A 24,967-nucleotide genomic window follows, 5' to 3' on the forward strand; every position below is an offset into this window, starting at 1 on the left:
CCGCAGCAACGCCAAAAGCCGAAGTGACGCCACGAAATGGGATGTGTCGCCGAATGCGCTCGTTAGCCGCGAGTATAAACGAGTCATATGAGTGTGTGTGTGTCTGTCGACTACTAGCGTACGAAAGCCGGTAGCTAATAGAGAACACGAGTGTGGGTGGGTGGCGCGCGGTACTTCGGCTTCGCACAACGCCTGCATGCTAAATAGTCCTACTCGGCGTAGGAGGAGTACGAGTAGCGTGCGCGCGTAATTTGCAAACTACACTATGATAATGTGCTGTAAAAGCAACAAAATTTACGCAAAAATGTCTAAATAAACTCAGCACAACAGCAACAACACACTCGCGTGCGATTTCGTTTATTGCTTTTTTTCGCATTTTTGATGTGTCCAGCCTGTGTCGGTGTGTCCGTCCAACGTCGGCAAACGACAACACTGTGAGCGCAGTGCCATTCGATTTTCGTATATAAATCTAACGCGAATCGTTGGTAAGACATCACTTCTTTGGTGGAAACTTAAGTGCTAAGTTTAGCTCCAGTCTCTCGCGTCTTATCGAGTGAAGTGAACATTCAATCGACTATATACAAAAATATTTTTTTAAAGGATAAAAGTCATCGTACTTGCATTCGTGTGTGCCTTATTTTGAAATCAACAACAACAAAAAACAAGTGCTCAAAATGAAATTCAACGCAACTTTCGCTTTGATCGTGATCTGCGGTTTGGTGGCCTGCAGCCAGGCATTGCCTGCCAAGAAGAGTATATTTCACAGTTGAATTTTTGAAAAAAAAAAAAATTTTAAATAGTGTTTTTAAATATTTTATAAAAAGTTTTTAGTGATTTAGCTAATTTTTTCTTCAAAACTAAAATTTCGTGTATTTTTGAAAATCTATAGTAAAACTTTAAATTTCAAAACTTTTTAAAAAAATCGATTTTGAATTCAAAAATGCGTTTTTTAACATTTGCCAAGAATATTTTGAATTTTTAAAGCATTTACATATTTTTAAAAATCGATTTTAAATTCAAAAATTCGTTTTTTTAACATTTGCCGATAATATTTTGAATTTTTTAAAGCATATACAAGTTTTCGAACATGTTTTCGAAATTTTTTTGGAGCTTAATACTTTCGAAAATATTTTAAAAATTTTAAATTTCATTTGAAGAAATCGTTATAAACATAAATATCATTTGAAGAACCTAAAATCTAAGTTTTGTATACAAAACTGGTATTTTTAGACAGAAACAGGTTTTAAAATGAACATTTTTTTAAATTATTTTTTAATAAATTCAATTTTTTGAATGAGTGAAACCAAAAAAAGTTCGAATAGTAAAATAAAAAAATTTTCAAAAATAATTTTTTAAATTAAATATTTAAATTTTGAGTTTTGAGAATTAAAATAGTTATTTTTGAATATTTTTCACTACTTTTTTAACCAAAGAAATGTTAAATATTTTTTTATTATCAATCACTTCAAAAACGACTAAGCCAACCTTAGAAATAGTTTCCGAACTTTCAATAAAACCCACACTTTGACCTCCCGGTCGAAGCAAATCTAAACTCACTCACTTTTCTAATACACAAACTCCCCCTCCTCGCAACCATTATAGGGTTGGCCTACTACCAACAACCCGCTGCGGCCCAATACTATGCTGCACCACAGCGCATGATGTTCATGCGTTACGTCCAACCCTCTTTCGGTGCCGCCCGTTCCCATCAAGCTGCTGCCGCACTCGTTGCTGGCGTTGGTGAGTAAAGCGTTTATCATTACCATGCACGATCATCCAACCCATCCATACATATAACGCCATTTGAATATCATAAACGCCCAATAAAGATTGTGTCCACACAGGAGCCGATGGTGTGGTTGCTGCTACTGGACCCGTTGAAGCCGCTGGCTTCTCTGGTGAAGTGCAAGATGATGCTATCGCCGCTGCCGGTGCTCACATCTCGCACTCTGTTGCCGAAGCTTATCCCGCTGCTGCCGCTTCCGCTGAGGAACAACACAAAGTAAGCGTACAAGTTGATTTGGATCCCGTTGCAAGCGCTGAGGTTAGCGATGATGAGGCCAAGGAAGGCCGCGAATACAATTACGATGCGCCTGCTGTTGGTGTTGAAGTGAATTTGGCCGGTGAAGCTGAGGTTGAGAGCCCAGAACCAGCTGCCGCTGATGCTGGTACCGCTACAGTTTCGGTTGGTTTCTCTGGCGCTGCTGAATCGGAAGCACCTGCTGCTGGCAGTGCTGTCGCCTCAAAGGGTATTGATGTGAACGTTAACTTGCCCGCTCCCGCACCAATTGCTCCCGCTGCCAAACCAGCCAGACGTTACTTGCCAGCCAACAAGAAGAAGGTTGTTGTTGAATTGGAACATGCTGCCGATGCCGAAGATGATGCCGATAGCGCTGTTGCTGTGCAAGATGATGAAGACGTTGAAGATGAACCACTTCCTCCCCGTCGTTCAGTTGCCAGAAAGCCCGCTAGAGCCAAGCCATTGCCAGCTGGTACCTTCTTCCCTGTTGACTTCGGTGGTGCTACCGGTGGTGCCATCGCCATTGCCAACTCTTTCAGCACTGGTGAGGGTGGTGCTGCCACCAGTCACGCCATCGCCTATGGCAATCCCGATCAGGCTCGCGCCCACGTACCCTCCCGCAGACGTCACTAGATATCTCGCTTCAAATAGCATTTAATAACTCTTTGTAAACTCCATAACCGCTAGCGCAACGCAATTGACTTGATAATGTAATGCCTGGATAAATAGTAATCTTAAAGCCTCTTAACAATTGTTTCTATAATTAAATGTATATTTTTTTGTTTTTAACTTCTTAGCCCAATTGTACATTGACGACAACAAAAAAATGACAAATAAAAATCTTTTATCCTTAAAAAATAAACTTCAGTCTTTATTCAACTCCAAAAGCACCACGTAAGGACCTTAAGTAGCTTTACTAATACCAAAAAGTCAGAGAACTGTAAAGCATAAAACAATTGAGATCTTCAAATAACTGTTTTCACGGATTACACAGACACACAAAAAAATTTATGTCATGACCTGAGGTTACTGAATCCGAATCCTTAACCCCATCAGATCAAGATGGAGGACAGCATTTTTAAAAAAGAAAAGTCTTTCGGAGGTTTTCGGAGTCGCTGATTACGAATCCGATGTCGGTTTTTCAGAATTCAAAACGCCGGACGATATTTTGAAAATTTCATCGGATTCGCTTGAAACTCGTTATTCGGGGTCACTGATTACGGTCCGGTGGGTTTTCCAAAATTCAAAATGGCGAATGCAATACGGCTAATTTTTAAAATGTTTCCACCCTATCAGTTCGCCATTTTGAATTTTTCAAATACAAATTGTTATCAGGAGGAGGAAAACATACAATTTCGACGGATCGGACCGGAGGGAGATGGATGTCTAGATATAAGTCGTGGTGCAAAACGTTGCCTTTGGGGATTCGTGTTTGTTTACTCTTTCTTCTCGAGGTATCTTAAGCTCTTACTCTGCAGTTATATTTTCCTTGATTCAAGGATTATCGAAGAAAACAAACTATTTGGAGGGGTCGGTCCAGAGTGAGATGGATGTCTTAATAGGAGTCGGCATGCAAAAGGTGGCCTTCGGAGACTCGTTGTCTGTTTACTCTTGCTTCTCGAGGTGTCTTAAGCTCTTCCGTTACAGTTATCACTTCCTTGATTCAAGGATTATCGAAGAAAACGAACTATTTGGACGGGTTGGTCCAGAGTAAGATCTAGTCTAGATATAAGTGGATGTCTAGATATAGTTGGCTTCGGGAATTCGTTGTCTGTTTACTCTTGCTTCTCGAGGTATCTTAAGCTCTTCCTTTGCAGTTATAACTTCCTATATTCAAGGATTTCCGAGAAAAACGAACTATTTCTACAGGTCGGACCAGAGTAAGATGAACGTTTTGATAGGAGTGGCATGTAAAAAGTTGCCTTCGGTTAATTCAAGGATTACTGAGGAAAACCAACTATTTCTACGAGCCAGAGAGAGATAGATTGGCTTCGTATGAGCCGGATATTTTTACTCGTACTTCTAGAGGGATCTTAAGCAATTTTTTGCAATGGACGATAGTTTGTCGCCCAGAAAGACATGAAATGGAAGCAAGTCTATGGAAGTGAGATGGTTCAGAGCCCTTCTCATTACATGAGTTTCAAATTGCAGCATGCCTGCCCATTAAAGAGGATTTCGCTGTAGTACAAAGACAACAGATGGTTGTGGAACCGACTAGATGACAGTTGATTGTTCGGTAATAGACTGAAGTGTTGAAGCAGAAGTTGAAATTCACCCGAATTAAGAGCAATTGTAGAGACTACGTGGGAAAAGTGGTACATCGGTGTCTTAGGAGACACGTATGGAAGGAAGCGCGGCATAAGCATAAGTCACCGATTACAAAGAGACGGTATCCCCACCTGTTCCCAAGAGTATCGGGACTACGTAACCAGGAACGGACGCCGAATTTTTAACGGCCAAGAACCAATAGCTCAGCAGCATTCTTCAAAGATATTTTGGGAATATTTTCTGTCGCTATAACAACCAAAACAACAACAACAAAAGAAGAGGATACGAAGAATAAACCGATGAATGGTGGCTCTTTCAATGAACTTGAGTTCTTAACAACTTAACCCTTGACACTTGAGGTCCCGTCTTTTCACTGAATAAGAAGTAATTCATTTCTAAACTGCAACAATTCATTTTATTACAATTTAAACAAAATTTTATCCGCAAGTATAGTACATACATACATTTTAGAAGCATACTATACATACGTACATATATGTATATAATGGAGTAAAATATCATAAAGTATTTGACAAAAGTGAGTGACATTTATTATACAGTTCCAAGAGGTCTGCGCATAAAATACGACTTCTTATTAAAACTAAAAAAAAAACATTTTTGGGTTTGGTTTACAGTTAGAAAATTTTGTTGGAATTATACAGTGTTTTTAGTGTCTATTACAACTAAGCAATTGCTAATGGAAGTCAAAGGTATTGAACAGCTAAAAGTAAAAAAAATTACAAGCTTAACAATTTAAAATATTGAGAATTTAAAACCGTTATATTTTATACATGTGATTATACATACATATTTCCACTTACTGACTAATGGTGTTCACTACAATGGTGTTGCTAACCAGCTAAATACATACATACATTGGAAAAGTAGCGCCAATTACAAGTTCGAAAAATTAAAAAAAAAAAAAATTTGTGACAAAAAAAGTTTTGAAAAAAAGTTTTTGAAAAAAAAGTTTTTGAAAAAAAAGTTTTTGAAAAAAAAGTTTTTGAAAAAAAAGTTTTTGAAAAAAAAGTTTTTGAAAAAAAAGTTTTTGAAAAAAAAGTTTTTGAAAGTTTTTGAAAAAAAGTTTTTGAAAGTTTTTGAAAAAAAAGTTTTTGAAAAAAATTAAAAAAAAAAAGTTTTTGAAAAAAATTAAAAAAAAAAAGTTTTTGAAAAAAATTAAAAAAAAAAAGTTTTTGAAAAAAATTTCGGAAAAAAAAATTTTCTGAAATAAATTTAAAAAAGGTTTCTGAAAAAAGTTAAAAAAAATTTAAAAACAAAATTGAAAAAAATTTGAAAAAAAAAATTGAAAAAAATTTGTTAAAAAGTATGGCTCGATAACTTTAAACAACTTCATGCGAATTATTATGATGAAAAACAACGTGAAATGGCGCAAAGCTAATTGTATTCGTTCCGATGGCATTTAAATTTTTCTTTTTTTTTTCGTAAATAGACTTTTCGTGAGTTTATATGCGACTACTGGATAATTATAGAAAACTATTTACCTTGCTGTAATTTATTTATTTTAAACGTTTTCATTATTTCGCTAGCAATTTCATATGCCTATAATTGATTTTTGTTGTTTTTTTTTTTTTCTGTTTAAATTTGCACAATTATTTATGTTTTTCAAATGCAATTATTAACTATGCATAGCAAATGGAAAGTGCGCCTGCATACAGAAGGCCACAAAATCATCGATCAGTAGCCATATTTATCTTGAATCGATGACATGACATCATTTGCAATCGAACTGAGGCGTCCAGCAACCTTGTGCACACCCTGTCGCACGCTCTCCTTAACGTCGTCCAAATCGGGCGCTTGGAAAACGACAGCGGCGTCTAAAATAAGGAAAGTGTTAATATTATGAGCATTTATTAATTGAAATTCTTGCTGCAACACATACTATCACGTGAGCCCTGGCCACGCATGCCATTGCCTTCATTCCTGCCGAAGTAGTCCGACGATGATATACTATCAGAGTTTTGGAAACGCGTCAGATTCGCTTTCCTGCTTTCGCTTTTGCTTGGATCATCGGCAAAGTATTGATCCGAACCGAAACCTTTAGCACTGCCGAACTTCTGCTGTGCCGAAGTATCATCGAAAGTCATGCTTTTCGATTTGTTTGCCGTTTTTTGCGCACTACTTGCGGTTGCGGGTTTAGCAGTCGGCTGTTTTAGCTTAGCATCGCCATCGGCACCAGCAAACATTGAAGTAATATTGGAATGTCCACCACCAATCGGTTCAATTGCCTCAAAGCCCATCAGTTCCAGCTCACTTTTATCCAGTTTGGAGCTTTTCACACCACCACCACCATTGCCACGCACACCCACATTATCAATATACAAATGACTCGAGTAGTCACCTAAAACACTATCAATATCAGCAAATTCATCAGTATTGATAAAGCTGCTAGCACTTTTGGTCTGTGTCTTCGGCGCGGCCGATTGCTGTATGGTCTCCATATCGCTTAGCGCTGAATGTGAAATATCCGAACTAAATGTGTGAAAAAAAATATTTGCAATAACAGTTAAATTTAAGTCAAGTGCTGCTGCCTACCCGCGCAAGCTGAAACCCATGCCAAGCCGCTCCATTTGCTTGGCCTTAGCTGGATCAACCGATTTTAATTTCTCCTCTTCACGTCGCTTTTGCAACGACAGATCCTTGTATGCTAAGCGCATGCTAGCCACTGACTCTTGCTCTTCCTCGGCAGTTTGTGGCTTATCGGGCACAACTGGCACTTCCTTGCACTGATCCGCTAGATTTGCACGTTGTTCGATTTCAGCGAAATTAGTTTTTACTTTAGTAGCACCCAGTCCCCCTTTGCGTGCACCCAACTATAATAATGGAAAGTGAAAATTTAAATTTTCTGCTTTTGCTAAAGTTTGATATACTCAAGGCTGTACTTACACCTGATTTCTTTGGCTGTATCTTGCGCACACCTATTGAAGGTGCAACAGCCGTCGGTGGTACAACGGAATTCAGAAAATCTACACTCGGTGCACCGGCACTAATGTTTTCAGTGGATGTTTTGTCTTTAGAGAGCGCGGGCGTGGCAGTTTTGGTGATAATGTCCAGCTGAAATAAAAAAAATATATAATTTATAGGTTATAAACAGCACAATATAGACAGATAACCAAAACAAAATTAAAATATTAACAAAACGTTTCAAGCAAAAAACAGTGTGTAATAGATGCTTTGTTGGTACATACCTTCACTTCCCGTTCACTGTTATTGTTGTCGAACAAGGATTTCTTATTATTGTCGTTGGTGCACTCAGCAAAGAAATCTTCCTCGGCATCGGTATTGGATTTCAACTCATTACCATCCGCCTTATCTGCGGTATGATCCAAATGCAGCTACATACATGTATGTGTCCATTAGGTAGTGTATATGAAACATTATGGCGTTATACAGAGGCAAGAAGTTAGTAAAAAACAAAGAAACACAATTAAAAACTCAAAGCATAAACAAACAACAAAAATAATTTGAATTGAAAGAAACTCATTTTTATTTAACGTAAACGATATTAATATTTAATTAGCAAACTTTAAAGAAAACCAAAAACTTTGTATTGAATAATCTTCCTTCACATACCTTCGTGCCATGCACTTTCATCGCTTGCTGTGCCAAAGCTGCCAACTTGTCGCGATACAATTGCGCTGCACGTGAATTGTACTTTTGCTGCGCATCGGTGGTGACACAGTTATGTTGACGGAAGAACTGTGCAGCATTTGCATTGCCTCCGAGTTGCATTTGCCGCAGCTGCACCCAAGTCCAGTTGGTATCAAGATTTGTTGAGCGCACAAAAGTCAAATGCACACCCAAATTGCGATGTACTGCCGAGCAATCGATGCATATAAAAATGCCATACGTAACGGAAGACCAGGTGGGCGCCTTCGCTGAGCAATCGAAGCAAGCCTATGCGGAAGTGAAGACAAGAAGCAAGCACTTTAGTAAGAGTAACTGACTATTCATACTAATAACTTTGGATTGTAATGGCATATTTCTTGACATATTTCTTAACAACATCAACCTTTATTAAATTGAGTTCATATTTTTCGAATTCATCAATATAATTGTTGACAAACAGCTTTTTAACAGGTGCCATATAGCACAAAATAGTTTTTTTTTTTTCATCACAGTTATCAGCAATGTTGTGTACTCACTTTGTTAGCTGGTTGTGCACGTAGTCGATGAAACACTGCCTCAATATCCTGTTTTGTGGGTCCTGCGCTTGAGTTAGACATTGTGCTTATTTTAATTGCACTTCTATTAAGATTGTTAAAAGCCCTTCCTGCTAATTGGTACTTTACAGCGTTCACTTAAGGGATTTTTGTTTTTGTTACGCCAAGGACACTGCACGTTAACAATAACACTTAATTAATAACTTTATTGTGTTTTTATAGCATAGCTGCTCGTCGTGGCATACGAGTTTTAATATTTTTACAATTTTCTGCTTTGATTAAATTTTGACGTGTTTTTTCGATGAGAAATTGTAAAGAATTTCCAGAATTCCACGTTTGTGACTTTTGTATTTCACTGGAAAGAACTGTCAGTGACAGTGCTGCCAAGTTAGTTAACAAAAATTTAATGAAGAATAAAAAGAAATATGACGAAAACAGAGCGATGTTGCGGGAAATGTTTATAAACAACAATTCAAAAAATATATTTAACAGATTTTTATTAACAATTTATTTTTAAAAAGTCAATCTTAACAGCAGTTTTCTTATATGTATATTGACAACTACAATAGCAGCAAGAATATAACAGAAACTTGACTGAAACGACCACATCAGCTTATCTCCGTTGCGTCTGTTTTACCTCTAGTGTCTGCTTTATTAGGATTGCGCGTCACAACTGCGATACTCTCCTCATCTTGTAAAACTACCAAACGCATAAATGCCAAATTAAGTAAAAGCGCCTGACCCAAGAACTCCCGCTGAAATCGCTCTGCACGTGAAAACATCTCGCGTTGCACTAACGAGAATTGTACATTGCGGCGTAATGATACATTTTGTATATTCTCCTTCGCATTTTGCACTTCATTGTCTTCATCATATAGCAGTTGCGACACATTGTAATGCGTGCGCATAAGCTGTAGTATCGTTTCCTCGGAAGACACGCGCTCGCTACCAACCAACTGACTAAACAGACGTGCTGTTAAAAAGCGACGCAGATAGAAAACATTTGGTCGCGTTTCGTCTGTCCGCTTTTTAGGATCGACTATACTTTCATAACCATTCTTCAGTGCTTCAGCATATCTGCCACGTGCGCATAGCGCATATGCTAGCACAGCCGTTACTTGCGCTTTTTGTACGCTTATATTTTGCTGATCCACGCTACCAGGATTGCTGTTGATTTGTGCCAGTTGCGGATTTTCAAATATATAGCAATCTGCATCTGGTATAAGATGATCTACATATAATAGGCGCTGCACTAGATCACCTAAATGGAGCTTTTTCTCTGTGATATCGTGGTGCTGCCAATGTGTCAGGTCACATGGCGCATTTATACTTTCAGATTCAGGTAACTCCAAACGTGCCCAAGTTATGCTGGATACGCCAATACGTAGAGATACGCAGGAACGTAACTCCGTACGATGTTCGGCATCTATTGCTGGCGTAATGAAGCCAGCGGTACGCCGACGTGCGGAATTTGTGGCTATTGTGTAATAATTTTTGAATTAATTATAATTTATTCAAATGAATGATTTTACTTACCTTTACTTTCATCAACATGTCCCCCAATTACACTTTTGCAAAATTTATCGGCAATCCTCAGTGTAAAACCCTCTATTAGAAGCATGTCTTCTAAACTATTCAACGACCCATTACGTTTCTTCCACGCCACCAATTTGGCTGCGCGCGTTTTAGCTATATCATAACTGAAATAAATATTTAACTTATACTTTGTTATTATGAAAAATGTATTTACTTTATAAGCTCTTCATCTTTGTTCAAAATATTCAATATTTTGTGCTGCTCCTCCGTTGTATAGTTCTGTAGTGGATTTTTGCCGGTTGTTGGTTTGTTGTGCTCGGGAGTTGGTGTTGGCAGTGCATCTATATTGGTGCTGACACATTTTGTAATACTGAATAAATATGATTGGGATTTGCCAACATTTTTTATTGAATATTTAACCAAATTAGACAAACAATATTTAAGCATTTTGTACTATTTTTTGCAGAACATTGGTAGCGAAAGGTGGAGAAATAAGCATGCGAAAATCAGCTGATTGGATGATAGCGAATGACAGAGTTGCAATTATATTAAATTGATAAATTATTTTAAATAGGAAACTGCCTATAAATTATTGCTTATTTTTATAAGTTAACACAGCCTCAGTAGCTTTCCGACAAGTTTTTATTTCCTCTTTTGTTCTCATTTAATTATCAAAAAGTTTTATAAAACATATCTAATAAAATACTAAGACTATTTTCCAAGCTTTCTGCACACCACCCTAAAATTGTGTGATTTCGTAGCACACTGAACACAACCTGAACAGCTGTTTTTTGTTGTTTTCATATTCCTATTCGTATAAAATAAAAAGCACAACAACAAGATCAAAGTCAAATTCAGTTGCTTGAATAAATCGAATGTGAAAAGATAATAAAAGCGGTTAAACTTTAGTTGGTTAGTAAAAGCAAGTAAAAGTTGATTTCAAAACGCCTTGTTGCAACAAAAACAAATATTATGTGCAAATCGAAGTGATAAATTCATATTTATGTGCGAAGAGAGTGATTTGTATTTGATAACTTGAAAAATAATATATGTACATAAAGAAGCGAGATTGGCAAAGGAATCAGAAAAGGAAGATTATTTAGCTCAATGCTGGTGCATCCTTTAAGCGTTGTGGCGTTGTGTGTTTGGTTTATTTTAATTTGACTTAAACTTGTGTAAGAACATACAATATGTAACACATTTATAAACGAGAATTGTGTGAGATGTTCAAATTAAAACATTTCGATTTAAAATTCCAATTCCCATATACAAATCTAATTTGCTTCATGAGAAATTGAATTAATTAATGCTACTTATGTGTTACAGCATGCCTGTGTTTCGTTGTAATCGACTCATTATAAAATCAACCTGAAGTCATAAGAGACAACTTGCTACTTGAGTTGCTGTGATAATTGTCTTATAAACGTAGAAATACAAACGCACGTTTGTTTGAGTGTGTGTATGCTGCGCTGCATTCGCAAAAGAAAGTGAATTGGAAGTGTTTTTAGTGGTGCTTCTTGGCTGAGCACAAATTGTGACGAAAGAAACAGTGAAACAAAGGCTGTTGTGAAAAGCAAAACAAAAATACATAAAATAAAAGTAAAAACAAACGTCAGGGCCGTCTTCCATCGACGCAAAACATACAGGCCTTCGCAGGCGCAGCGCAAATGGCAGGCAGTAGACATATACAACAACAAACCAAACATACATATTAACAAATAAATAAATTTATAATATAAATTTTAAGCGGGGTGTGCGCACAATCGGAGGCTGCGTATGGTGTTGTTTAATTTTTGACAGCACTGCGCTAAATTGAGTGAAATATGAAAATTGACATGTTTTCGTTTTATAAATAAAACCAATTAGATGTCAGCATTTCATATGAAACAGGCGCGGAATTTGAAGAATTCGTACAGACAAATTTTGTTTTCATAAATTTCTTTAACATTTTCTCTTCTCACGCAGTTGAGTTTTTTCAAAAATAAATGCATAATACAATACTCGAATTCGATTAAACATTCCAACATACAAATGCATATTCGTGCATATTCAAAGAATACACTAATTCACAAATAAAAAATGAATGCGACCTTGAACTTTAACGCGATTACATCGAGTAGGCGTCCGCAATGGTCACTGCATCAAAGCAGCAAAAACAACAAAGCCACATACTACGGCTTACCACAAGTTGCCACACACACGACAACAGTGGCGACATCCTCCCGATATAATGCTACCAGCGAAAGTGATAATGAAGAAAGTACGGAGACTGTTTACGAGCGCACTAAAGATTCCTACACTTGTAAGAGTACACCCACACGTGCGCCGGCGAACTTCTACGACGAAGATCGTCTACTACTAGAGAGCGCCTACCAGTCCAGCGTCAACTATAATGAATTTCCACCAAAGTCATTGCATAAAAGTAACAGTTATAGCGGTAGCATACGCCCCAAAACGATTGTGCTCAAACAGAATTATCCAAATGGACGCATTGCTACCAGTCTGACGGACGATGAAATTGTCAGCAGCAGTTATCGTGGCACAGCGTATGCAGCGACCTCACCCAGCCTCGAACTCACCTCCAACACACTCAACAACTATGATAACGATGCAAACGTCGATCTCAGCGATGAGCATGATCTACTTATGCCACAAACCGCTAACGCCTTCGGCGGTGTTGACGGCAATTACAGCAGCGGCGCAAACGGTGCACGTCGCAATACACGCGGTGCCATGAAGACGCGCAACCGCATGTGTTGCAGTCGCAAAATCTTCATTGGTTTCGTGTTGTTGCTCTTCGCAATTGCCGCGTTTTTGTGTTTCGCCTACCTGACGCGCGATTACACCAAACAGTTTCTGCTCTGGATCGAATTGCAAAATCCATGGATTATAGTATCGATACTGTTAGTTTCATTCATGGTGGTCAGCTTTCCGATAATTGTGGGTTACTTTGTGTTGATGCTTACTTCCGGCTACATTTTTGGCGCCATAAAGGGCATACTCATCATTATAGTGGGCGCCAATGTGGGTATAGCCATTGTGCATTGGACTGTACGAAGTTTCCGACATCGCATACCAATTCATAAGTGAGTAATTGAGATTAAAACTATTTTATTTTTATATAGGTAACTTTTTGTTGGTAGACTGTAACGAAAATTAATTAATATCATAAAAATGTTATAAATCCATTTAATCACATTATTTTGTGTTCTTAGGAAACGTTTTTGTTCAATAGTATCATCATCACCTTTAATTTATTCTACGACACTCAATTCTCATGTCATCACGCTATATTTGCGTTATTGTAGTCCATCAAGTATTCCAGTATTTGTTTATTATTTAATTATACACCACTTGAACAAGAAATTTCCGTGACATTCAAAGTCGAGGACGTAGCCATCAATGGCTCTTGGTCATTGTATGAAATATCGAATTGTAATTGAATATTAGAGTAGTACGCAAGGTGACATATGGACATAGAATATTACCATGATGAGTCAACTAATTTGGTCTACGGAGAGAAGATACTACGCTGGAGATAAAAGAAATAAAAAGAAAAATATTCATTTCATATTTGAAAATTTTTTGAATTTTCAAAACCGATATTCCTATGATGATTATTTGAAACCAATTCGTTCCTGATAAAAGACTTAATTGTATTATAATTTTGTTTTTTTTTTTCCAAACTGTTATGCCTCTCATACTATTTTTTCCAATTCACCATGTGAATTTACCGTCAAAGGCATGTTTGTTTATCAAATAGAACATTTGTCATTGTAATACCATAATATTATGATATCTATTACTATATTTGCACACATTTCATGGAAGGTGTTACTAAGCAAATTCGTGTTTAACATGCGTAACACTACCCCCTCCCTTCAACAGTCTCAAAAAAGCTTCGACACAAATGTAGTTCCCCTAGACAATCATTTGTCTACAAAACGTTGTTATTGTTATGTCTGTCTGTCTGTCAATTACGATCAACAAGAAATTGTATGAAATAAATAACGTCTGCTGTAGTGGCAGAGTGGTAGTCGGTAGACAAACTTGGATTTTTTTGTACAGTTATACATATGTGGATATATATCGCTACGCGCTGCGGGTCAAGTGCTTGAATTAAGCGCTGACCCAGTTTCGAATACACTGAGTAATTGTGTAATGCGTTAAATGAAGCTCCTGTTTGAACCGGTGTTAATTTAGATTGTGAGTTCATATAAATATATTTTTTGTTTGAAAATACAAAGAATCTAACTGTTATTCGTCACACCGCTTTCCTTTCCCTTTATTTTTTATCTTTTTGTTCGCACTTTTTTCAAAAAGTATTAAGCCTTTTGCACCTAAACTAGAAAGCGGCATAAAAACAAAATATAATCGATAGGAATTATGCCTCATAAAAATGTTATCATCGCTGGACTTCTGTTTATTGCTTTTTTTTTATGCTACTCTGATGGTTATATTTAGATTTATTGAACCATTTAAATTGTTTTCAATTATAACTTGATAATCCAAAAATCCACTATGTCGTTAGTTTGACTTTTGAATTTAGTTTTAGTTCGGAAAAAACTCAAAACTGAGGTTAGGAGTACCCCTTATGTTAGATAATAATGTAATATAATATTTATTTGAGACTAAAATATTTACAAAAAATCAAAGCACAAGAAACACTTCTAATTCAGTCTATCAATACCTCATATGATCTCTATTTGCTTATCTAAATTGCCAAATTATGTTTAGAACTCCTGATATTTACATTAATTTTGTACACAACAAGTTAATTTTGTTATCTAGAAATACGAGCATTTCGAGTAAAGTAAACAATTGTTATTATCAAGTCATATATCATTATATTGGTGCTAATTTCTCCACCCAAGCAACATTGGGTTTACACAATATCTAATAATATTATCATTTACTGACAGTTTACACACCCTTTCAGTTATAACACAATTTAACTTTTTGTGTTATTTTCTAATTTGCAATCAAATAGCACATATCTTACTTTGTAAATATATATCTTGTATATATATACATCTATATATCTATGAGTGTATCTGGAATCTCATAAAAAGGCACGCGATCAATCATTTATGAACTTAGCACTTGAAATAATGATTTAATCTATATTAAATAATGACACGCCATGAAGAGGATGAACAACGGCAAATGTTTAATTTTAAATTATTAATGAAGTGCCTTGCAGTTGACAATTGGAAGTTGTAGACTTATTGTATGTTTATAGTATAAAGTGAAAGTGTTGTATTGTGCAATAAAGTATACTTGATGTGGATAGAAATTTACTTCTCCATTTTCTTCCACTCAGTTCATAATATCACTTTCCATGAGATTTCATAATTTCGGCTGATTCCATAATCGGAAAAAATTAGTGAAAACTTCTATCATACGTCAGATTGATATAGTAGAACCATTTTAGAAAGTATTTTCTAAATCGACCGCTGAATTCAAAGTAAGCTTTCACTTATAAAAAGCTCTCAATAACCTTTTAGTTGCAAAAGCTTTCATTGAGCTTTCTCTCATAAAAACTTTCACTCACAAAAGCTTTCATTGAGCTTTCACTTACAAAAGCTTTCATTGAGCTTTCACTAACAAAAGCTTTCATTTATATTTCACTTACAAAAGCTTCATTGAGCTTTTACTCACAAAAGCTTTCATTAAGCTTTTATTGAGCTTTCACTCACAAAAACTTTTATTGAGCTTTCACTCACAAAAACTTTTAATGAGCTTTCACTCACAAAAGCTTTTAATTAGATTTCACTTACAAAAGTTTCATTGAGCTTTTACTCACAAAAGCTTTTATTGAGCTTTCACTTACAAAAGCTTGCATTAAGCTTTTACTCACAGAAGCTTTAAATGAGATGTCACTCACAAAAGCTTTCATTTATAAACGCTTTCATTGAGATTTCACTTATGAAAGTTTTTTTAGAAAATATTTACATATTTATCATACAAACATACCTATTTACACATCTTCGAAATTTCGTATATAAGTGACCTCAAAAAGCACAGATTGCCACTGTTTTGAAACCACATAAAACGGGAAACAGGTGAAAAAATGGAAGAAAAATAAACAAATCATGGCAGCTTCCTCTCACCAATGCCTACACGATTTTCACACATTTTCAATTTAATTACATTTTGTTATTTTTATTTAGTTTCTGGATGGTAAACAATTTTTTTTTTCTAAAAAAAAATATTTTGAATTTATTGATTCTATATTTTATCTAAATAATACAACAAAAGTTTTTTCTCTTTTCAGAATAATTAAAAATGAGACTGCTCGTGCTATCTTGCGCGTAATTTCGGGACCAAAAGCATTCAGAGTCGTGCTCTTCACACGCTTAACACCCATTCCATTTGGTTTGCAAAATATGATTTTTGCGGTAAGTCAAGTGTAAGCAAGTACTTATAGTCATCAACATGCACACACCTCCATTTCACCTAAAACCCGCTAAATATTCTTACTTTTTTACTAACAATTGTTCAGCGCACGCATGTGAGTTTAGGGGGTGTGTGGACCAGCCGTTGGCAAATCAAACATCTGTAATTTCCAGCAGAATGCCTATTTTTTGATAATTTCATATTTACAATGTGTATTTGTATGTGTGTTCTTGCGGCTAGCCACAATTAAACATGTGTGCGGCATATAAAATTTAAATATTCATATGTGTGTGTGTATATGTGTTTGTGTGCATTGCTCGTGGTTATAATTCAGTGCTTTTGTTTAATTTATAACAATAATTTTCGATTTTTCTCTGCCGCTGCGAAAAGTTTATATTTAAACTCGAAACATATGCGCTCCATATTCACACATGACATGTGTACATTTGTATTTATGGACAGACAGACAGACATAGATACAGTTGTAGAAATGTACATACAGACATACAAATGATATAAATATCTGTAGATATAGACAACCCTGTGGAGCAAAACACTGGCAATGAAGTGCTGTTTCCATTACTGCCAGTTGGGAAATGGTATCAATACACATTATACTAGGCACAGTGGTGTGGTAATGGAAAAAAATTTAAAATATTTTTGAAAAAAAAAAATTATATAAAAATTATAAAATTTTAGAAAAAAAAAACTATAAAATTTTGAAAAAAATTATAAAAATAAAAAAAAAAATAAAATTTTGAAAAAAAAAATGAAAACAATATTAAAATTTAAATTATATTTTTATAAAATATTTTTTATTTTTATTTTCATATTATGGAAAAATTTTTTTAAATATTTTAAAAAAAAAAAATTGATATAAAAATTATAAAATTTTAGAAAAAAAAATTATAAAATTTTGAAAAAAATTATAAAATTAAAAAAAATAAAATAAAATTTTGAAAAAAAATGAAAAAAAATATTAAAATTTAAATTATATTTTTATAAAATATTTTTTATTTCTATTTTTTTTCATATTATGGAAAAAATTTTTTAAATATTTTTGAAAAAAAATTGATATAAAAATCATAAAATTTTAGAGAAAAAAATTATAAAATTTTGAAAAAAATTATAAAATTAAAAAAAAAATAAAATAAAATTTTGAAAAAAAATGAAAAAAATATTAAAATTTAAATTATATTTTTATAAAATATTTTTTATTTTTATTTTTATTCATATATTTGTTTATTATTTTAATATATTTTATATTACTTTTTTTATAATTATAATAATAATAAAATAAAATTCGAAGAAATTGTTTTTTTTTGCAATTTTTAGCATTTTTGAACCACTGTGCCTATAATATATGTATATAAATTTTCAATATCAATTGTCTTCATATGTCTCGCTCTTATCAGTAGTAGTTTCACACTGATTGTAGAAAATCAACAGTTTAATAATGAAAATAAAACTGACTGTCCAAGTCTATAAAAAATATTTTTAGAAGACGGAAAATAAAGAATGCTCTAACAACTGCTGCGCGCATATTTTCTCGAAGTTAATAAAAAACACAAAAAAAATTTTGATTCTTTAAAAAGCAATATAAATTTCTTGTTGAAGGCTATAATATATGTACATATGTATGTATGTATATTTTGTTGGTATATTCCACTTCATACCCCACATTTCTAGAAAAACAATTTTTGATATAAATAAATTTGTATAGCAATTTCTTTCAATTAATACATATTGGCCCGTTTTATTGCGGTGTTTATTTAAAATTTATTTTGCATATCAATTGCTAATTGTTTATAGCATATATGTATGTACATACATATAGATATGTATATAATGAGTGAATATACCTACAGCCACCGACGTCATTCATTATTTCTTCATGCATTTACCTACAGATATACATTTAAATACACAAGCATTGTTTATAAACAATAAATTTCCGTGTGGTTGCAGCAATGTTCTTAGATTTCTTCTCCAACGACAGTGAATTGACTTTTATTGTAGCGCTGTCATACAATTTTGCAATAATATATAGAGAAGCTATATTCTATTCAGAGGCGTAAAATATTAATTTATGTATGCGAGACAAATTAAAATGCAGTTTCAGGCTCAGTTTGGAGAATAAATAAAAAGTTTTTAAGTTTTTAAAACTAAATAGAGTCCAAAAATCACAGAAAATAACATTTTAAGTAAATATTGAGATTAAACGCAAAATTGTCGGTGAAGCTAGGTTTTCGGTTGGCTTATTTAAAAAAAGAGGTTTTCAAGTAATTCTTACTATCTATCAAAATTGTAATATTTTCAAACACATGAAATATTAAAAAAATTTAAAACATATAAAGAATGTTTAAAAAAAATCTAGAGTAATAAAATAATTGTTAAAAAATATCAAAAAAAAAAATAAATAAATTTTGCTAAAAAATTTCAAATGTTTTTTTTTTAATTTTCGATAATTTTAACATAAAAATTTTAAATTAAAAATAATTTAAAATAATTGTTAAAAATATCGAAAAATAAATAAATTTTGCTGAAAAAAATTTCTAATAATTTTTTTTTTAAATTTTCGAAAATTTTAAATATTTAAATATGCACATATTTTAAATTTTAAATAACTAAAAAAAATTTAAATAAAATAAAAAATATAAAATAAATAAATATAAAAAATTTAAAATATCGAAAAAATTAATAAATTTTGCAAAAAAGAATTCAATTTTTTTTAAATTTTCGAAATTTTTAACATAATCTTATTTTATAGCAAAAACGTTAAACTGTTTTGTAGAAAAATTATAAAAAGCTCTCAATGAGCTTTCACTTGCAAAAGCTTTCATTGAGCTTTCTCTCATAAAAGCTTTCATTGAGCTTTCTCTCATAAAAGCTTTCATTTATACACTTACAAATGTTTCATTGAGCTTTTACTCACAGACGCTTTCAATGAGATGTCGCGCAATGATATCTTGCAAATTCAGCGAGTTATGGTCCCCTAAAAACTAAAAAAAAATTTCGAAAAATTTTAAATTTTTAAGAAATATTTTACAAGAAAACAAGCACTAAAGCGCAGATTATTTAATTTTAAAAACGTTAAGCTTTATTTTACTGAAAAAAATTATAAAAATATTTGCAAAATTTACGAAGTTATAGACTATTTTAGCAGAGAGATAGGTTAGTTTGCAGAAATGTTTTCACCTCTTTAGAGTTTACATGAATCACTTAACTAATCATGGCGCTTTATACCGTTATAACAACAACAAAAATATGAATATTCTAAAAAATCGTTTGAAAAACTGTGAAATCGTGTAAAATTGAAGTGATTTCATTTTCATATGAACGTGCTGGCATGAGTACTTTGAAACTTGGCAGGCAACAATTTAACCCATATTTAAGAGTTATGACAAGTTATATGTGGGTTCGTACCTATGTATTAGTTCTAAAACAAAATCAATTACCGTTCGAAGTTTGACGCATATATTTACAATTAGCAAAGAGACCTCCTCCATAATAGTCTAATTGCCAGGTACATATGGATGTACTCGAATATGATGATTTTTTATATAAATACACATACATTTGTACATATGTATGTATGTATTTGTATGCCGTAACACATGTCACATAAGTTCGACCGTTCGACTAATGATTACTACATTATAACGTAATTACCGCATTTACTGCAATTAAATTATAGTTAGATATGCAAACAGCTAGTAATCACAAATTATTATCCTATAATCCCACACAAACGCACACACACTTTCACATACATGTACACACACACTCAATATGCGATTGAAATTTATGAAACTCGTTTAACTTTATTGGAAATCTGGATTGTTGCTATGCCTAAACGCGTTCAAATTGCAAAGAAACTCAATTTGTGCTGTATAAGTAAATAACAAATAAGGGGAGTCGAGTGGGGTGCGTTGTTTGCATTATCGCTGACTTACTTAATAGCTCTACTTGCAATTTACGCTCCGTTGATTACTCAAGAAAATTTTTCCGCAGGAAAAACAAGCTTTTACTGCTTGGCAATTTAAGGCCACTAAATAATTGCGCGCTTTTATTTATTTATTTATGTAGATATGTATGTTTGTCTGTATTGTAGTAATTTCATTACGAATGCGCCGATAAAAACTTAAAAAATCGATATTTAATTTATTTTTGGCCACGAGCAAGGAATTCATTTCACTTATCGTGTGTTGTAAAGGGAAAAGGTTATGATTTTATTGCCAAGTTGCAAACGTGTGTTGCCAGCAACGTGCAATACATATTTCTATTAATTGTGGTATGTAGAGTTCATTAAGATTTTATGGCTATTTGAAAATGTTTCAAATGACTTTTTTACAATAATAATTTGTTGTAAAGGCAAAAACAATTTATTTAAATGGAAATAATTAGTTTCTGTTTTCATTTTGCTTTATGAAAAATTATTATTTTCATTTAAATTTTTTTGAAACATATTTTTTTATAATATTTTATTTTTTTATTTTTTTATATTATTGTTTTATATTATTACAATTTTCAATCGGTTTGCATTCGTTATTGAATTATTTTATCGAACAATACTTTTCGGTTGCTTTTTAGTATTTTATACTACATTTTGTTAAGTTTTTAATTTTTTTATAAAAAATTATTTTAAAAAAATTTCTTTAAACATATTTTTTTATAAACATTTATTTTTTATATAATTTCTTTTGTGTTATTACAATTTTAATAATATTATTGATTATTTTTTTTTTTAATTTTGTCAATTTTTTTTAATTTGAAATCATTTTTTTATTTAAATATTTGTAATTTATTTTTTTTATTAAAAAAAAATTTTTCTTAAAATATATTTTATTTAATGTTTATTTATTTTTTATATAATATCATTTGTATTATTACAATTTCAATAATATTATTTATTATTATTATTTTTTATATAAAATCATTTTTTCATTTAAAGTTTTGAATTAATTTTTTTTTATCAAAAAATAATTTTCTTAAAATATATTTTTATAAACATATATTTTTTTAATTTTTTTCTTGTATTACAATTATCATTATTTATTGTTTCATTATAATTTTTTATTTGTTTATTATTCTTTAAAAGCTTTTCTGATTTTTTTTACATTTTCCATACAAGTATGTCTCGTCTGTGTATGACAAACAAACAAAAAATAATTACAATTCTTTATACAGTCGTAAACAACATTTGCATACTAATTTTCGGTGACGAACAATTTAGGTAGCATGTATGTATGTATGTATATTTGTCTCCCGCGTGTGTGCTTTTTGCAATTGTCACTTATTTTTGTTGTGATTGATTTATCGGCAGGCCGTTTGTGTTTCATGTTCATTATGTACCCGGCTTTGATAACAAATTTCAATTCATACTTGCTACCAAACACCAACCAACCGCTTAGAGATGGTATCTTGTCGACTGATTAAAAAATATACAAAATATTCCCTACATTTAGGTCAGTACAATAAACCCAAGTGTCTATCATACGGCCTCACTCATAGGTCTGCTGCCGGCGCAAGTCATCAATGCCTATTTGGGCTCAACGTTGAGATCAATGCAGGAGGTGCTGAGCAATCATGGAACGGCGGTGACGGGATACATTAGTTTTGGTTTAGAGGTAAGGAGTTTTAAATTTTTTATTTTTTAAATTATTCTAAAATAAATTATTTATAATTTTAGTATTATAGCTTGGGTTGCACTAAACACGTTTTGAACAATCAATGACCGATCGGAAATCTAAATTCACTGCTAAAATAAAGACATTAGCATTTTAATTACTACACTACCTACTCATATATAATGTGGCCGTGTACGCGAACTGTTCTCACACTTCATTATTTAGCATTTGTGCAAATATTCAACACTTCTGGCATATACAATTTAACCAAAAAAAATATAAAATGTAAATTCCATTGAATATCTGCTGTTAATGTCACTGTTTTTAGACACAATTCTTGAAATTGTAAATTCAAACCGCAAAAATCAAGCATACACATATATTTATATATAAATTTGCCATAATAAGATGTATGTATTGCACTCTTTAGCATGTACAACCGCAGTCGGTACGCACAACATGTATTTTGTTTAAAAAACAAATCCATTTGAAGCAGCTGGCTCAACATTGTTTACAATATTTTTTTAAACAAACAATTTGGCGCAATGCTAAGTATTTATATATATATATTTATTTGCACACACAAGCAAAGTAATAAATCCAAGTCTTTAATGCCTCTTTATCTGGCAGACGCTTGCCAATTACACTTTGTAAAGACAATTTGTCGAAATCGTGCAAGTGCAGTGCCCCTTAAATACAGTAAATGTATAAGATTTATGAATTTTCTTAACGAACGTTGAAATTCATATATATTTTTTATAAATTTTCTTTTTAAAATAATTTTTCCTAGTACAATTCTTACGTTGTATTTATTAATGTAAACAAAACAATTTGAGAGCAACTCAGTGCAAGCCAAACTGTTTTACTTGATGTGCATTGGCTGCGCCTGCAACTATGCTATTCAAACTGCTGTGGCGAAACTGCCACTGAAATAAAATAGAAACGTAAACAAATGGAATATTAGGAAAGAATTAAAAAAATTTATTTTTATATAAAAGAAATTAACAAATTAAATTTTTTTAAGAAAATTTGATCAATTCAGTTTTGTTTTATATATTTATGCGTGATATTTACCCAACAACTACTATTAAAGCCATCAATGAAGCAACTAATGCAACTCCTATCCACTCTCAGGTCATTTGCGGTGTGGCGCTCATGGTTTGGGTAATACAAAAGGCGCGTAAGGAGTTGGCTCAAACTCTACTCTCCGAAACCAGCAACGATGGCAAACGTGTTGAAATCGATGTGTGATTCTTGTACACTTGCAAGCACAAACCGCGTACATCTCCTAGTGAAGGCGTCGAGCAGTACTCACATGCAATAGTGAATAAACTTGAAATGCTCAAATAAAGCTCGAAAACCAAAATGGTTGGCTATTGCCAGCTTGTGGGTATGACTATTACATACTTCCAGAAAACGTTTGTTGAAAACGTTAAACGCTCACTATTATATGCATACATACAAATGAAAGACTATTTTATAGAAAAAAAAAATTGCTCTCTTGTGTTTCAAAATGAATGTATAATTTTCGTTTTTAGTTCGTGAAAACATTCTTATAAAAAATTGTTATATTGTATAAAAACGATAATTAGAAATAAACAAATAAATATATATATACATATATATTTTGTATATTTAAAAGTAAAGCCAAATTAATGTAGCGCGTAATATTATAAAAAAAATTTTAGATAAGGCAACTTGGTTTTGCATATTTATTTTTGCATTAAAGACAAGTATTAGCGTAATTATTATATTTATATTTAAATATTTATATATTTTGTTCTGTATAAATATGCTGCAAAACTTCTACATTGATTGTCATTTTTACAATCAATTTCGTATTTAAAAAGTATAATTAGCATTTAAATAAATTTTCTATTTCGTATACATATTGTAATACTATTTTTGTATGTGAAAAACTATCGCACTCGCTTCTAAGCTAGCTCTAAAGTACAGTCTGAGTTTATAAAAAAAAAAAGTTTATGAAAAAAAACAAAGAAACTGTGCCTATTACTTATGATAAACAGTAAAATATATAATTTTCGCATTTTCTTGTATTTCAAAAAACAGTTAAAAATACTATTTTCTGTAATTGCTTGTAATTGCATTTTTGTTCTAATTTATTTAACTGTTTTCTTAGCTGCCAAAATTTAAACGTGATCATAATTTCAGCTGCATATCAACCTACATATGTATCTGTACTATATGTGTAAATATGTAAGATGAATAGTTAAAAATTAACATTTATATATGGAAAGTGTTTAGTCATGGTCGAAGCTGTTGTTAGATTTATAAAGCAATTTTGTAATGGTATTTACAGTTATTCGAATGTAACGGTTTTATATGCTAAGTTGTAGAATTGTTAGAAATAAATGTGAAATCTTGTCAGCCTAATAAACGTATGTATTTCTTTAACAACAACTAGAATTTCGAAACTGCATATTTATTTATTTTTAAATTTCGAAAATTTGTATGAGATCATACTACATTTTTGAATTATTTTTGTTTTATTTAATTTTCGAGAAAATAAGCTTTTCTAAATATATTTCGAAATATTTTCGAATATATTTTCGAAACTTTATATTTATTTATTTTTAAATTTCGAAAATGTTTGAGAAAATCAAACTTCATTTATTAATATTTTTAATTTAAATTTTCGTGAAAATAACCTTTTCTAAATATATTTCGAAATATTTTCGAAACTTTATATATATTAATTTTTATATTTCGAAAATTTCTGAGAAAATCAAACTTAATTTTTTAATATTTTTTTTTTTAAATTTCGAGCAAAATAACTTTTTCTAAATATATTTGGAAATATTTTTGAATATATTTTCGAAACTTTATATATATGTTTTTTTTTATATTTAAAAAATTTCTAAGAAAATCAAACTTCATTTAGTAACATTTTTAATTTTCGAGAAAATAACCTT

At 32.2% G+C, this 24,967-nt stretch overlaps 4 protein-coding genes across 10 annotated transcripts; 2 read left to right on the top strand and 2 right to left on the bottom strand.

The window, feature by feature from the left end:
- The first annotated feature begins 480 nt into the window (after positions 1–480).
- On the top strand, positions 481–2,882 carry LOC105220822 (skin secretory protein xP2). 2 transcript variants are annotated; one of them, XM_011197346.3, is made up of 3 exons: positions 481–753; positions 1,603–1,740; positions 1,830–2,882. In XM_011197346.3, exons 1-3 carry the CDS (start codon positions 675–677, stop codon positions 2,651–2,653), a joined length of 1,041 nt encoding a protein of 346 aa, XP_011195648.1. In that variant the 5' UTR covers positions 481–674; the 3' UTR covers positions 2,654–2,882. The 2 variants fall into 2 exon arrangements, with proteins under 2 accessions (XP_011195648.1, XP_011195657.1); XM_011197355.3 differs by having other exon boundaries at positions 1,845–2,882.
- Positions 2,883–4,814: 1,932 nt separating this feature from the next.
- On the bottom strand, positions 4,815–8,840 carry LOC105220836 (ADP-ribosylation factor GTPase-activating protein 2). 2 transcript variants are annotated; one of them, XM_011197367.3, is made up of 7 exons: positions 8,452–8,837; positions 7,880–8,203; positions 7,495–7,641; positions 7,193–7,360; positions 6,842–7,119; positions 6,189–6,778; positions 4,815–6,123 (listed from the first exon to the last, which is right to left on the bottom strand). In XM_011197367.3, the coding sequence occupies exons 1-7, from the start codon at positions 8,530–8,532 to the stop codon at positions 5,984–5,986; spliced, it is 1,728 nt and encodes a 575-aa protein (XP_011195669.1). In that variant the 5' UTR covers positions 8,533–8,837; the 3' UTR covers positions 4,815–5,983. The 2 variants fall into 2 exon arrangements, with proteins under 2 accessions (XP_011195669.1, XP_028893822.1); XM_029037989.2 differs by lacking the exon at positions 7,495–7,641 and having other exon boundaries at positions 8,452–8,840.
- A 156-nt stretch (positions 8,841–8,996) lies between these two features.
- LOC105220846 (transcription elongation factor, mitochondrial) lies at positions 8,997–10,519 on the bottom strand. Its single transcript, XM_011197378.3, has 3 exons — positions 10,220–10,519; positions 10,006–10,169; positions 8,997–9,946 (listed from the first exon to the last, which is right to left on the bottom strand). Exons 1-3 carry the CDS (start codon positions 10,450–10,452, stop codon positions 9,078–9,080), a joined length of 1,266 nt encoding a protein of 421 aa, XP_011195680.2. The 5' UTR covers positions 10,453–10,519; the 3' UTR covers positions 8,997–9,077.
- Positions 10,520–10,768: 249 nt separating this feature from the next.
- On the top strand, positions 10,769–24,455 carry LOC105220856 (transmembrane protein 64). Of its 5 annotated transcripts, none has more exons than XM_011197399.3 (5): positions 10,769–10,917; positions 11,332–13,091; positions 16,283–16,406; positions 21,873–22,034; positions 23,169–24,455. In XM_011197399.3, the coding sequence occupies exons 2-5, from the start codon at positions 12,085–12,087 to the stop codon at positions 23,283–23,285; spliced, it is 1,410 nt and encodes a 469-aa protein (XP_011195701.2). In that variant the 5' UTR covers positions 10,769–10,917; positions 11,332–12,084; the 3' UTR covers positions 23,286–24,455. The 5 variants fall into 5 exon arrangements, with proteins under 5 accessions (XP_011195701.2, XP_011195709.2, XP_011195718.2 ...); XM_011197407.3 differs by having other exon boundaries at positions 11,971–13,091; XM_054228660.1 differs by having other exon boundaries at positions 10,845–11,180; positions 11,971–13,091.
- The last annotated feature ends 512 nt before the right edge of the window (positions 24,456–24,967 follow it).

This window comes from Zeugodacus cucurbitae, chromosome 4, assembly GCF_028554725.1.
Source record: "Zeugodacus cucurbitae isolate PBARC_wt_2022May chromosome 4, idZeuCucr1.2, whole genome shotgun sequence".
NCBI lineage: Eukaryota > Metazoa > Arthropoda > Insecta > Diptera > Tephritidae > Zeugodacus > Zeugodacus cucurbitae.

Coding starts and splice junctions, on each gene's coding strand:
- LOC105220836 (XM_011197367.3), bottom strand. CDS start 8,532: ATGTCTAACTCAAGCGCAGGACCCACAAAACAGGATATTGAGGCAGTG. Junction 7,120..7,192: donor TACAGCCAAAGAAATCAGGT/GTAAGTACAGCC, acceptor CCATTATTATAG/TTGGGTGCACGCAAAGGGGG. Junction 6,124..6,188: donor TGGCCAGGGCTCACGTGATA/GTATGTGTTGCA, acceptor TCCTTATTTTAG/ACGCCGCTGTCGTTTTCCAA.
- LOC105220822 (XM_011197346.3), top strand. CDS start 675: ATGAAATTCAACGCAACTTTCGCTTTGATCGTGATCTGCGGTTTGGTG. Junction 754..1,602: donor GGCATTGCCTGCCAAGAAGA/GTATATTTCACA, acceptor CAACCATTATAG/GGTTGGCCTACTACCAACAA. Junction 1,741..1,829: donor CGCACTCGTTGCTGGCGTTG/GTGAGTAAAGCG, acceptor CGCCCAATAAAG/ATTGTGTCCACACAGGAGCC.
- LOC105220856 (XM_011197399.3), top strand. CDS start 12,085: ATGAATGCGACCTTGAACTTTAACGCGATTACATCGAGTAGGCGTCCG. Junction 13,092..16,282: donor CATCGCATACCAATTCATAA/GTGAGTAATTGA, acceptor TTCTCTTTTCAG/AATAATTAAAAATGAGACTG. Junction 16,407..21,872: donor TGCAAAATATGATTTTTGCG/GTAAGTCAAGTG, acceptor CCCTACATTTAG/GTCAGTACAATAAACCCAAG.
- LOC105220846 (XM_011197378.3), bottom strand. CDS start 10,452: ATGCTTAAATATTGTTTGTCTAATTTGGTTAAATATTCAATAAAAAAT. Junction 10,170..10,219: donor AAAGATGAAGAGCTTATAAA/GTAAATACATTT, acceptor TATTTATTTCAG/TTATGATATAGCTAAAACGC. Junction 9,947..10,005: donor ACATGTTGATGAAAGTAAAG/GTAAGTAAAATC, acceptor ATTACACAATAG/CCACAAATTCCGCACGTCGG.